This window comes from Panthera onca, chromosome B4, assembly GCF_046562875.1.
Source record: "Panthera onca isolate mPanOnc1 chromosome B4, mPanOnc1 haplotype 2, whole genome shotgun sequence".
NCBI classification, from domain to species: domain Eukaryota; kingdom Metazoa; phylum Chordata; class Mammalia; order Carnivora; family Felidae; genus Panthera; species Panthera onca.
In genome coordinates this window covers 125,893,424-125,907,397 of record NC_138345.1, presented here as the reverse complement: position 1 = coordinate 125,907,397, position 13,974 = coordinate 125,893,424, and the positions used below count along the sequence as shown (strand labels likewise).

The window sequence follows — 13,974 nt, the reverse complement described above, 5'->3', positions numbered from 1 at the left end:
GTGTTGGGGGCTGAAAATATAAACAAAACTAAGCCAGAGTTCTTGTTCTCAAAGAGTTCTCAACTCAGCAATTATCCTCTGCCATTATAGAAAATGGGCTTATCTGTGTGAATTTAAAGCTAATGACATAAATGCTTGAAATCTGGCTATTTTCAACTTCACTCTTTTAAGGAAAATCACTATATACACAAAGATTTATCTCAAACAACAACTGAGGTTTTCCACATTTGATACAGCTGTATTCTTATCTTTCAGGTAAAAGAGCTGCAATTCTTTTACTCATTTTATGACATGTATTTTTCAACATTTATTGCAATTAGCACTCTATTGGACTTGAGATCAGTTGTGTTTTAGAAGCCAGTATAAGAGCTTTCATTTCCTCTGATGTAAATTTCAGATTATTCATCATACTTCCCCCCATCCTACCTATTTGCATGATTGATATATTTGTTTATGTGCAAATAAACAACCACAGCCTAGAGGTAGAGGAAGGAATGCAAATACTTCAATAAGTACAGATGCTTATAACCAAATATACAATGATCCACATGCACCTGGAACTATTTACATTATATGTAAAATATAACAGTTGTACCTGACTTTACTTCTCTGGAAAATCTTAAGCACTCCTTTTTTGCTAATTTTCTTTGCTACTTTCCAATTTAAGTCTAGTTGCCTAAATGGTGTCTCAAAGAATTAAATAAGAGATAAAACAAGGTAATGAGTCATAATTTCAAAACTTCTGAAATATACAGTCAGAAAATCTATTCTCTATTTGAGGATCCACTACTTACTAGTCACGGGAGTGTTAGCAAGGTGTCATTAATGTAAGCCCCAGTTTTCTTATCCATAAAATAGGGATGGTGATATTCACACCATACTTACAGCATTAGTGCATTACTGTTGCAAAGCAAATCTTTGTAAAAATGCAAACACTACATAAGTGTTAGCAATTAGGTCTAAGGATCATTAATATATAACCATTTCTTAAAAAGGTCATTATAACCAAGTTTTATTTTTTGAGAGGCTCTGTCTGTTCCCTTACATTTACTTCTAAGTTGTCATAAAAGTTTTCAGATGAAAGGTATTGCGTTTTTCAGGAAGACAGCACCTGTAGTTTATCGAAAGGCATGCTGCTATTACCAAAAAGCTGTTGGCAGAAGGCTCCAGAGACATGCTTAGGAAAGAGGAAAAGAGAACTAGGGCAGCAAAAAAACTGGACAGTAACTTGAGTTCCTCCAGGGTTAATGTGGAGGCATGCCTACTAGTCTATGTCTCTCTACACTGAGAACCTAAAAAGCTGTTAGGATGTGGATCCTTTAGAGCATTTCAAGTTTTTAGGGCCTTAGACATGAAAAAGTCACTAATGATTTTAACGCTTGGAGACTAAAATGATTTTCTTTACCTACGCTCTGCCATAGCTAGCTAGGTCCCTAATTGGATTAAAAAAAAATTTTTTTTAATGCTTATTTATTTTTGAGAGAGAAAGAGCGAGCGAGCACATGTGTGGGGGAGGGGCAGAGAGAGAGAGAGGGAGACACAGAATCTGAAGCAGGCTCCAGGCTCTGAGCTGTCAGCACAGAGGCCTAAACGGGGATCCATCTTGCCACTGCAAAATCATGACCCAAACTGAAGGCGGATGCCCAACCGACTGAGCCACCCGGGGGGGCCCCTGGATTTGTTTATTATCAGACCTCCCAGGAAGCAGAAATCTACACACTATCACTGCAAATAACAGGAGTATAGGAGTTACTGTTACTGTCTCCAAAGACCTAGCAGGCAGTAAAAGACAATACTTTGAAATGTTAGGTTTTGCTACTATCTTACAGAAAATACACATGCTTTATTAACAACTGAGTGGGAAATTATTCTCCCTCAACTGAAACTTATATGAAATGGGGGGAATCCCTGTCTTAATGTACTTACTTACTTATTTTTAAAGTTTATTTATTTTGAGAGTTCCCCACACCCCTCCCCTTGATGTGCACAGGAAGGGGAGGGGCTGAGAGACAGGGAGAGAGAGAATCCCAAGCAGGCTCCACACTGTCAGCACAGAGCCTGACTAGGGGCTCAATCTCACAGACCCTGAGATCGTAACCTGAGCTGAAATCAAGAGTCGGATGCTTAATGACTGAGCCACCCAAGCACCACCTAATGTACTTATTTAGACAAGTAAAAGTACTATCAAAGATTCTAGTGTCAGAGCCCCAAGACACAATGAATCAACAGATATAGTATGGATTCTCTCAAATAAAATCAAAATAGTAGCTGCCTCCCTCACCTGAATACCTATCATGAGTGTGTAAAAAAATAGGTTAACACCTTGCTTTTTTCCCACTTAACTCTCTGTCCCATTAACACATACCTGTCTCTCTCCTTCTCCCCCTCCCCTTCTTCCTCTCTTTCCTATATCATAATATTCCATTATGCAGATGCACCCTAGTTCTTCAAATACTCCCTGATTTCTGGAGACTTGTTTGCTTCTAATCATTTGCTATTATGTATAGTGCTTCAATGAAGCTTTGCTTACCTGGTTCTACCTATCCACAAAATAGATTTCTAAAAGTGACATTGCTTGGTCAAAGGGCAAAATGCATCTATAATTTTGGTAGATAGTGCCAGTTTCTGTTCCATAGGAATTGTGGCCATTTTGCACTGCCACCAAATGTGAGTACTTATTTCCTGAAGATCATTTATAAAAATATACATGCCTGGATTCCACCTCCCAAATTCTGACTTAGGAGATAAGGAGTCAGGCCTGAGTAGGCCTATCTTGAAAACGCTCTCCAAACAGCGTATCTCTAGTTGAGAATCCATTCTACAATGTACTCTAGTCTTGTTTACATTGTTCAAATCCAAAAGAAAATGTTTAACCTCCAAAGTTTATACCCCATGTCACTCATTCAATAAATACTTTTTGAGTACCTATTATGTGCTGGGCACTCTAGATGTCAAGGATATAAAGATATATAACAGTATCTATCATTAGAGTTTGCAGGGTGTAACAATGAGAAATGTCAATATATAATTAAGAGACAACATATAAGTATAGTGTTAGAGATATACATAGAATTTTATGGGAACACTGGAGAGGTACTTCGCCCTGACAGAATGCTAGAGGAGGCTTCCTGAAGGAGGTGCTCCTAGAGCTGAGTAAGAATTAACCAGGTAAAAAGAGGAAGAGGTATACAAGAAAGAGAGGGCATTCTAGGTAGAAAACAACATATACAAAGTTAGGAAGTAAGAAACAGAAGGGATGTGTATGTATATACAGCTGAAGCATATTGCTAAAGCACAAAATACAACAGAATAGTAAGCAATAGGCTGCAAAAGTGGGCAGAGATCAGATCACTGCACATGTAGTATACCATGTTAAGATACTTGACCTTATTCTCTAGGCAAAGGAAGTCACTCAAGAGTTTTAAGGATGGAAGTGACAAGATCATATTGTTTTAGAATTATGGACAATGGACTGAAAGGGCATATAACTGGAAAAAGAACGATTAGGAAACTGGTACAGAACTCAGACGAAGGCTTGCATTAGGGCGGGGATTAAGGGGAGAGAGTACTAAAGGAATCTTAAGAGGTAAAATGTGCAAAATGCAGACATTAGGTAGGGGTGGAGGTAAATAAAGGGATGATTTCAAGGTATTATCAAACCACTTCCAACAAAGTACTGGATTTAAGCTATTTTTTCAGCAGCAGTGATAGGTTTACACTCAATCATGCCCTCTCACTTGGGTCTTGACATTTGTAAGGTCAGGGATAGATGTATGGGGCTGAGCAAAATGCTCGTGGGGAATTGGTAGCCTTCTCCTTTAGCATCATGCTCTAATCAGCTAAGTAAAGCAACCACAGGCAACCCCAACCGGCAAACATAACATTATATGACCATATCTCAGATGCACCCTTTCTTGTAATAACTCATCTACTGGCAAGTCTCTTGACTCCCATTTTTCTCTATGCCTGTTAAGTCAGTGACCGAGACAATTGCTGACAACACAAATAACTGCCAGTACAGGAACAACGTGTAGTTGAGGGGCAGCAGCATCAACAGCTGCTTTCCCAAAACTTAAGCCAAAGCCAAGTTTCACAACATCAACAACACGTTTTGGGCAATCTATAGGTCTATTACCAAATAAAGTCAAGCTCTGGAGGTGAGAAGATATGGAGAGAGTCCCCTTTGAACTGTTCCCATTCCCCTGATTTACGCAAGCGTAATGGTCCTGTGGAGATGGAACAGGAGAAAGTTGTGTGTAATCCATACTAACCTTGGTACTTGTCTTTTTCTCAGTTCCTAAAAACAAACTGAAAGGAAACCAAAAACTAAACAATCATCAGATAAAAACAAGTTCACTGTTTAGAAAGTCCATGAATGAAACACACACATACCCTCTCCCCACACACACACGGTAACACCAAGGCTTACCTTTCTTTTATCTTCATCTGTTGATTCAAATTTGAAAGTAGCCCTATGCTGAGGGGGGGAAAAAAGGGAAACAATGTCATTTTAAATACACAGAGTTTTAATTGCAGCTATATTTAAAAGGTATCTTTGTAAAAATCTTGCCTTTCCATATCGTATTTCAACACTCGTATTGAAGCAAGAGAGATGGGCATGTAAGCAAATAATTATAAAGCAGTGTGAAAGACTACAGCAGAAAAACAGACAAAAGAACATAGAGTACCAAGCCACTAACTCTACCCAGGAAAATCTGGAATGCTTTGCATAGAGTACAGAGCATCTGAACTGGACCTTGGGGGATGAATAGGAGTTTTCCAGGAGGCAAATGGAAAGCACTCTAGAGACAGAAACAAAGACTCAGATGTGTGAAATGGTATGATATATTTGTGAAATAAACAGCTCTGCCAGAGTGAAATATAGGACATGTGAGGGGATGGGAGAGTAGAGAAAGAAGAGAATGGAAAAGTAAACTGGACAGAAATTTGGAAGGGTCTTCCAATGTTGCTGAGTTTGTACTTTCTTTTTCATATGCACTAAGAAATGATCAGGGAATTGTAGACAGGGAAGAGATTTGATAGACTGGTATTTCAGAAAAGTAATTCTGTAAGAATTAAGGTTTAAATTATGGCTCTACCACTAACTAGCAGAGCAAGTAACAAAATCTCTATCAATGGATTTCTCATGTGAATAGAGGGGATACCTAGTTCTCTGAGCTGCTGTTAGGGTTAAAACAGCAAAGGCATATATATATACCATCTCAGTGCCTGGCACATAGTAAACACTCAGTAAATATTAGGATTATAATGATTATGACTCCAATGATATTGAGGAAAAAAATAACCAGAAGCGAAGAAAGTGTCATGACTCTCCTGAGATGACTGGCAACACTATATTTTCCACTCTGTAGCTTAAACAGAGGATGGAGTAAGTTGACTTGCCCACAGCCACAGAAACAGTGATAGGACCCAAAAATTGAGCACAAAATTTCTCATTCTTTTCTCAAGTTTTATTCAGGGGAACCTAGTGCTCTTATGAATCTTGAGTTTTCCTTTAAAAGCAATCTCCACTGAACATCTTTGTTTTGTCTGTTTTTTGTTTTTGTATTTTCCTCATTGGTCACACTGACATTTATTAGCAACTCATCAGGAGTTAAGTACACAAAGTACTAAAGATATCATCATTACAGGTGGTTCTGTGTCGTCAGCTTTGCAGAAGAAGCAATTTTTGAAATTAAGTGAGATGGAGAAATGCTGACAGAGAAGTGGTTCTGAATGTAAGAAATGGTCAGAGGGAAGACTGAGGTAAGAAAGAAGGGTTGTTTGAAGAAACTGAAGAGAGGCTGCTTCACATATGGTTTGCAAAACAATTAAAATAGATGATGTTAGGTGGTTAGATGGCTTGGATTTAAAAATTTATACCTAAACTGGCAGATAGGTGATAGGCAACCAAGGAAGACAGAGGTAGGTGTGAACAGTACAGCATTCTGGGAGAATTTCAGGCCAGATCAAAGGAGAGAGCAAGACTGAGGACATAAAGCCTTCTAAGAAATGGGCATCAATAATCCAGGTGCAAAATTGCTGGCAGCAGTATAAATTGACATAAACTTTAAAAGGGAAAGTAATTTGGCAACACATACAAGAAAACATGAAGATATTCACATCCTTTCACTCAGAACTTCTACTTGTAGGAATTTATCTTAATGAAATCATCCAGAAGGAGAGTAAAGTCATATATGTAAGCATATTCACTGCAGTGTTATCTAATATTATGGAAGAAAGAGACAACTGAATATCTAACAACAGGAGACTGATGAAATAAACTGCTGTGCATCCACCTGATAAAATATTATATTGCAATAAAAAAAAGATGGCTAAAAACCTCTGTTAACAACATGGAAAATTACTTATAGTGGCATCAGTGGAAAAATAGTAAAACACCAAGCTAGATGTCTACAATGACAGTACCTACATATGTATACGGATGCATTAAAGGCTTGAGTGTTGAAATGCAAAAATAAAAGCAACTGGGGGCACTTGAGTGGCTCAGTCAGTGAAGCGTCTGACTCTGGATTTCAGCTCAGGTCATGATCTCACAGTGAGATCAAGTCCTACATTGGGCTCCTCGCTGACAGCACGCAGCCTGCTTCAGATTCCCTCTCTCCTTCTCTCTCTGTCTCTCCCCTGCTCATGCACACGCATGCGTGCTCTCTCTCTCAAAATAAATAAACCTTAAAAAAAATAATAAAAGCAACCGTACAGTGGAATATCTGGTGATTTTTTTTTTTTTGACAAAATCACTGTTGGTGCAGTATTTTTATAATTAAAAGGGAAATATTAAAAATAAAAGATAAACCAATGAATGAACAAGGAAAGAAAGAAAGAAAAAAGGAAGAACAAGTTGTAAATCTGAAGGCTATAACTGGGGAATTTATAGACCTGAGGTTTAGTAAAAACTAACTCTAGATAAAAGATAAAGAAACAACAGACATCAGGCTAAGGTTGTAAACTGAAGCTTAGTAAAAGTCCAATACAAATGAAAATAAATTGCACTTAGAAACCAAAAAACCTATGGCTTTTTTGCCATTATATGTGAAATATTAATTCCATAAATTATCTGCCATAAATGAACCTAGTCGCCAATACAGTGGTTCTCCTCAACTTTTTCTGGCATCTATGATAAAGGCATAGAGAAATAAATCATCTTTTGGAAAGATCTTCATTAAGTTATAAAAATATCTTTTAAACAGTTTCTACGTAGAATTAATCTTTCATGGTGAAAATTTTGAATAGTACCAAGGACTAAATTTTCTGTTGCTTTTAAATGCAAGGCTGATCCTCTCATAAAACCACAACGTTACAAAAAAAAAAAAAGAAAGAAAGAAAGAAAGAAAGAAAGAAAGAAAGAAAGAAAGAAAGAAAAGCTTTCAAAAGCCCTAACTAGCATGAGGGCTTAATTTAATTAGAAAATATACTGGCATGTGAGGCAATACAAATTGAATTTTGAATGTGCCAGTCTATTCAGAAGCTCAACCCCCCAAGATTGTTTGGATCCAAAGATGTTGGCTTCTCTAAGGCTGGTTTCTTTTATACAACTTAGATCATACCTAACCTATTCGGTACTTCTAACCCTTACTCTCTCTCCTTTCTAAGGCTGAAAGAGAAGGGAAGGGGAACTAGCATTTCTGGCTATAAATACCTTTATAGAACTGCTAGCCAACAGTCAACCACCTCACCTTCTTTATGTGCTTAATTTCCAGATGAACAGGAGCAACAAGTCAAATATAAACTAAAGAGTAAAACCATTGTTCAATTTAGAGACCAAGTAAACTAGGAACAGCTCAGTGACACACCAGACTCACAAGGACTCCTCCCCATAGGTTTTTATATCCTATGAGTAGGCTCTAAAAAGCTCAGGCTCAGGAGGCAGACAGCAATGGGTTTGAGTCCAGTCCAGCTGCTTACTAAAAGTGTGACCTTGGTCAAGTTATTCAGCTTTACTACCTGTCAGAGTTTCCTTATCTTTTATGTATGGCACCTTGCACATAGCAGGTGTTCAGTAAGTGGCCACTATTGTTATTAGAGCATGGCCTATGATGTGGCATCTGGCCAAATACCTATTAGAGAACTAGGAGTTATTTCATATTTCAGAAGATACACTCAAAAGTACTGATACAAGGGAATTAGCCTAACTGGGGTGGTGTGTGTGTACATGTTGTGCTGTATTTCACAAATAGAGGTTACTTCTAGAACTAAACACCAGTAACTGAGGTTACAGAATTTCAATCTGGAAACAAGAACAAGGTATAACAAAGGAACAACTCACTAAACATGCTCCTCTGCAAAAATGTGTGGAATGAGCTCAGAGTCGGAACTCAACCTCAAAGTGGAAAGCAAAAAGTCTTCTTACATGGTCCAGTATATTTACATACCCTATTCAAATGTGTAGACTGTATTTCTAGAACTGTCTCAATATTAGGTCCCGATCAATCAGGTTCTTCTAGCACATAAATGAAGACCTCACTGCTATCAGTGTTATCTTCCTCTCTTATGAGGACTACTCTTGGAGACCTACCTGATTGTATCTGAAATAACTTTTCCCTTTAATTTGGCCATAAATTTGCCACATTTCCAAAACGAAATCCTGTTGGAGCTTGTTATAAGGTAATTATATGCCCAGGTGGCTTTTATGGCTATCAAGCCATCTCTCTGGCTATCATTATAGTTGATGACTCTAGGCCTCAGTTTCTTCACCTATTAACTGAAGGGGATAGATCCAATTACCTTTGAGAGTCCTTCTAGTCTAAATAACTTGTGATTCAAGGAACTAAGATATTGTACACCTCAGAGCCCTTGATCACTGTTTGTTGTGATAATCATAATGAGGGTAACCAATCTCTCTATTAAATCTGTATCAGAGCAGGCCCTGAAGGAGGAGGAGGAGCTTGGACAGCCTAGACTAGAACAATACATACCTCCCATAATTAACAGCTCATTCTATAACTAGAATGGAAGTGATTAGGACCCAACAGTAACCAAAGAAAGTAATGTACTGGTCCTGAACACCTTTTGCTCTTCTGTGCTCAAAAACACAGAATAGACAGGGTAAAGGCAACATAAACCCACTTCTAGCTATATGCCCTTGAGCTCATAGTCACCTTGTCTTTATGAACCTCAATTTCCTATTCCCCTTGCAAAAGAGAATACTTCTATCTCCCTCGTAAGTTTTAATATAAGAGGATTAGATGTGATGATATGTGCAAGTGCTTAGGACAGATAATACATAGTACATAGCAAGCACTCAATAAAGGTTAACAGGTGAATTGAGACAAATGGAAAAGATCAACCACTCTTCCTATTTGTTTTTTAATACTTCCCTATGTTGGGTCAACTTGTATTATGCCCTCGAGAAACAGACAAGTTTAATTTTTCCTGGGATAGATCTTCCCTCTCCCCAGGATAACAAGAGTCAGTGAATGAAGCAAGAAGGCTCGAAAATTACAGTCTCTTTAAACACAGAAATCAGATGTTGTTACCTGGAGCCAGATAGGTAACTGTGGCTCTAAACATGGTACAAGGTATTTTGCTACCCATTAGAAAATGTAAGGGTCAAGGAAAATGAGAAGTTATGGAGTATACTCCCCAATTATTTTTATCAGGCTAAATCAACTCAGTGCTACATGTTTAATTCCTGCCTTTGTTGTTCTAAAGTTAGGGGTTCTTCTTCAGTGCCAGGCACTGTTTCAAGGGCTTTAGACATATAACTCATTTAATCCTGACAACAAATCTATGATGTAGGTACTATTATTGTCCCTGTTTGACAGGTAAGGAAATTGAGGCACAGCAAAGTTAAGTTAACTTGTCTGAGGCTACATGGATGGTTAAGTTGAAGATCAGAGTCAGGCAGTCTGGCTCCAGAGCCTGTGCTATGGCCACAAGACGTCTTGAGTACCTTGATCTATTAGAACTATAACTCACTGAGTAAACGCCTCCTAGGTGCCCTGTGCTCAGTGTGCAGCATTAAACTTCAGTTAATTAAAGGTGCATAATAAGTTAGGTAATATTATCCCTATTTTACAGATAAGAAAGCCATGACCCAGGCTTAAAATAACAAATCCATAGTCATAAAGCCAATAAAAGGCAGATTTGAACCAAGATTTATCTGACTCTAAATTCTACCTTCTTTCCACTATCTTGAGCCATTAAACATGCTCCTCTGCAAAAATCTGTGGAACGAACTCAAAGAGTCAGAACTCAACCTCCAAGTGGAAAGCAAAAAGTCCTCTTACATGGTCCAAGATATTGACATATCCTATTCAAATGTGTATACCATATTTCTAGAACTGTCTCAAATTCCGGCTTTATTAGAGAAATAAAGTAGCATAAAGAACCTCCTCCCCTAAACAATGACCCAATCACTTTCTCTGTACATGATTCATTTCTGTTCTTGGTTGGACTCCTCGATGCCCCACAATCACCTCTCATTCTAAACATTTCTCAAATCCGTTTTTTCCAGGTAAGAAAAATGAAGCGCACAGTGTTCAGCTACTTTTTCAGCATCTCAGACTCCATATCCCATAGAGCTGGGCAATTTAATTCCACCTCCCCATTCTTACTGCCAGACCACCGCAATCATACTTTCCCTTCCTATTCATCTGCCTCCAAGGTCTCTCTCGCCTTGAGGAGCAGAGCCCCACCAACAACATGAACCTCAGCTATTTTCTTGGTATGCTAGCCCTACCATAATCAGCATTAAACAGGAGAGCTCTTTCCTGAAGGAGCTGACTGACCCGGTTCGCATCAAGTCAGAGCATTCTGAGACTTGGCCCAAAAAGTACTTCAGGAATAGCATCTTAAATAATATACACTGGGCATTACAACTCTAAAAACATTCCCAGTGTGAAAGGGGAGCTGGAGAGGTCCAGAACTTAAGCTCTGATAGCAGTTGGCCAGCAGCGGTGTGCGGAAAGCAACCTGGAGGGAGACCAAGGAGGGGAAGAGGTAGACTCAAGGAAGCAAATCTGGAGTTCTAATCAGTTTAGTCTTGGAGGGAAGGAGAAATATTGAAGAAGGTGGTAAGATCCAGTTAGAGGTTTTTCCTCCTCCCGTCCCTAAAGAAGAAAGTTCCTACTGATTGCTAGATATCTGGCATATAGTAACTGCAAAATAAATACTAGTTGATTCAACACTATTTCTTTCTTTTGAGCATTAGTTTGTAGCTGCCTCCGATCTTTTTTTAAATCAAGTTAAATGAATATCATCTCCGTAATATGAACACCCATGTATCAAGTGAATTTCTCTCAAATTAGGCAGATATGCAACAATAAAGCATATTAGAAAGTGAAGGAGATGGGGCGCCTGGGTGGCTCAGTCGGTTAAGCGTCTGACTTCGGCTCAGGTCATGATCTCGCGGTCTGTGAGTTCGAGCCCCGCGTCGGGCTCTGTGCTGACAGCTCAGAGCCTGGAGCCCATTTCAGATTCTGTGTCTCCCTCTCTCTGACCCTCCCCCATTCATGCTCTGTCTCTCTCTCTCTCAAAAATAAACATTAAAAAAAAATTTTTAAATAAAAAAAAAAAAAAGAAAGTGAAGGAGCTAAGATACGAACAGAACTGAATCCATCCATCCATCCTCCGAAACAAAGTAGCACAGTACTGTAGAAAGAGCAATTAGAAAGCCGAGATTCGAATCGTAGCCCCATCTCTCAACGGCAACATTATCCTAAATGTCATTTGTGAAATGGGGAATACCACCAGTTCCTCACAGGGTTGTTGGGGAAGGTTCAATGGGAATGAAGGTATCTTATTTTGGGACCTTCTCCACCCAGAGCAGAACTGGCACCCTGGCAGGTCAATCGTACAAAGTGTAATAAAGCGCAGTGGTGGGCACGCAGCAAACACAGAAGCGGAAATTAGGAGTACAAGTCAGTCAAAGGAAGGAAGGTGCTGTCTCTCGGGTAAGACTTGGGGTTGAGTGTGTTTTCACAGAAGTGAGTGGTCAGTCATCCCTATAAAGTAGTCTTCTAAATGGAAGAATAAAGGTGTGCTGTGCTACCTTTTGAAGTGACCACGTAAAATTCCTGCAAGAAAAAGTAATGGAGAGCTAACGGTTCCTGGAGAAACATTCAGAGAAGTGGCTGGGATTTACAACAAGATACCTTTTTACTGCAGAGCTGTAAAGTGGAAAGAACAATGAATGGTTTGAAGACCTAGGCTGGAGTCCCAGCTCCCAAGTATGACCTTGGGCAAGTTACTTAACTGATACAGAATCTCAATTGCAAAAGGAGATGAAACCTCACAGGACTGCTGTCAAGATTAAATGAGATACTGGATGGGAAAGCTGTTACCGCCGATACAAAGAATAGCTATTGCTAGGAGTCTGAATCTCCCCCCACTTACAACATAGTATGCCCATGACCTTGGCGTGATTTCAGTTCTTAGCACCTCGGTTTTCTCATCTATAAAATGGGGAGGATGACACCCTCTACCCCGTAAACACTCTGAGAATCAAGTTAGACCATATATGAGACCTCAAGCTTTGAAAACTATATAGTGCTATAGGTATAGAAAGAACTGCCACCGTGGCTGATGCGTTTTATGCTTAATCAAGAGCCGAGTTTAAGCACGGAAACACAGATTTTCATGCCATACAGGTGAGGAAGCCTCGCGTGCATTCATGCATCCAAGAGTGGGACACAGGGCACAGACGCACATCTACGGATTCTGGGGGTGTGACTTGCATGCTTGGGGGGGGGGGGGAGAACCGTGGGACAGTCGGCTGGGCCGGAATCAGAGGAGTGGGCGCCACAGTGGGGGCAGGGGGATGCAGGATGCACGCACGGGAAAGGCTGGGGGCACAAACACGCATGCCCAAGCCGGAAACGTTTTCTGGGGGGGAGCAGCGCGCATCCCCGGAATGAGGGGGGTTGGGAGGGATGCGATGTGCAAGCCCCGAGGGCGGCCCGGGGGTGCTCTACCGCACGCCCGGGGCCAGGGCGCTTTACCTTATCGCTGTAATCCCTCAGGACCCGCTCGATAGCCCCCGCCTCGCCGGCCCGGACGATGTAGAGGGCGCGCTCCTCATCCATGGCCGCAGGTGCGGGGGAGCCGCGGCCGCTCAGCGCGCCCAAGCCGCTGCCTCCAGGTAAACGCCTCGCGCCCCCGCTCGCTCGCTCGTTCCCAGCTTCCTTCCTTCCCTCCTTCCCTCCCTCCCTCCTGCCTCCAACCCGCCAGCCTCCGCCCGGGCAGGGCCGACGTCACCGCCCCTCAACTTTCACCCCGCGACGTCACCGGTCCCCCAGCAACCGGCGCCTCGCGGCCGCCCCCGACAAGGCCCAGGACTCGATGGAGGCCTGACGAGCGGCCTGAGGCGAGGTCAGGCCCGAGGCCTCGCTTACTCTCCTGCCTCTCCCTCCCTCGCGGAAGAGTCCAGCCTTTTAAGTGGGCTTTCGCAGCCAGAACTGTTCTCTCCTGACCCTCCTCTATGAATCATTCTCCTCAGCTGACGAGAGCGACCCGGCTCTTCCCCGCCCCTCTAAAAGCCAGCAGCTAAACGGACTACAATTCCCTGCGCTCATTGGGGTCATTCCACTCTTCCATCTAATTTACTGGAGTACCGAATGGCATGCCGGGATTAGTAGTCATCCAGCGGGAAAAGACTTCCCGCCAAAGGCATGCTGGGAGCTGTGGTCCGGTCAGGGCCGGAAACGGGAGTCCCGCGGCAGCCAGAGGCCAGCGGCTAGCGACCAAGAGACCGTTAGGGGGAGGGTGTAAGCGTCTGCTCTGCCTCCTTTTTGTTCCTATGAGAGCTGGTTGTCCTGCTCGAGCCTTGGCCGGTCGGACAGGTTGACAGTCGGGGAAACTAGCACCCCTTGGTGGGAACTGTCAAACACCGGTTTAATTCCCTCTTTTTCTTGATTAGCGGTTTCGGTCTCTTTGAAATTCTTTCCTTCCTCCCCTTGTTTGCGGTCATGTTACGTATTCAGCTACAGTAATGTGGGAAATTGCAGGCAGTTA

The 13,974-nt window shown here is 41.3% G+C and overlaps 1 protein-coding gene across 6 annotated transcripts in view; it reads right to left on the bottom strand.

Moving 5' to 3' along the window:
• The window catches only part of RIC8B (RIC8 guanine nucleotide exchange factor B), a 104,531-nt gene extending 90,939 nt beyond the window's left edge, over positions 1–13,592 (bottom strand). For 2 of the 6 annotated variants that reach the window (XR_013556667.1, XM_078449518.1), the window contains exons 1-2: positions 12,963–13,591; positions 4,430–4,477 (exon numbers count right to left, since the gene is read on the bottom strand). Coding sequence is in view for 3 of the 6 variants with exons in the window: in XM_078449518.1 (XP_078305644.1) it covers positions 4,430–4,477; positions 12,963–13,046 (132 nt within the window). In the remaining 3 variants the exon portion in view is untranslated. Of the gene's footprint in view, positions 1–4,429; positions 4,478–12,962 lie in introns of all 6 variants that reach the window. The other 4 variants (XR_013556666.1, XR_013556668.2, XM_078449517.1 and 1 more) reach the window with 4 other exon arrangements.
• Positions 13,593–13,974: the final 382 nt, after the last annotated feature.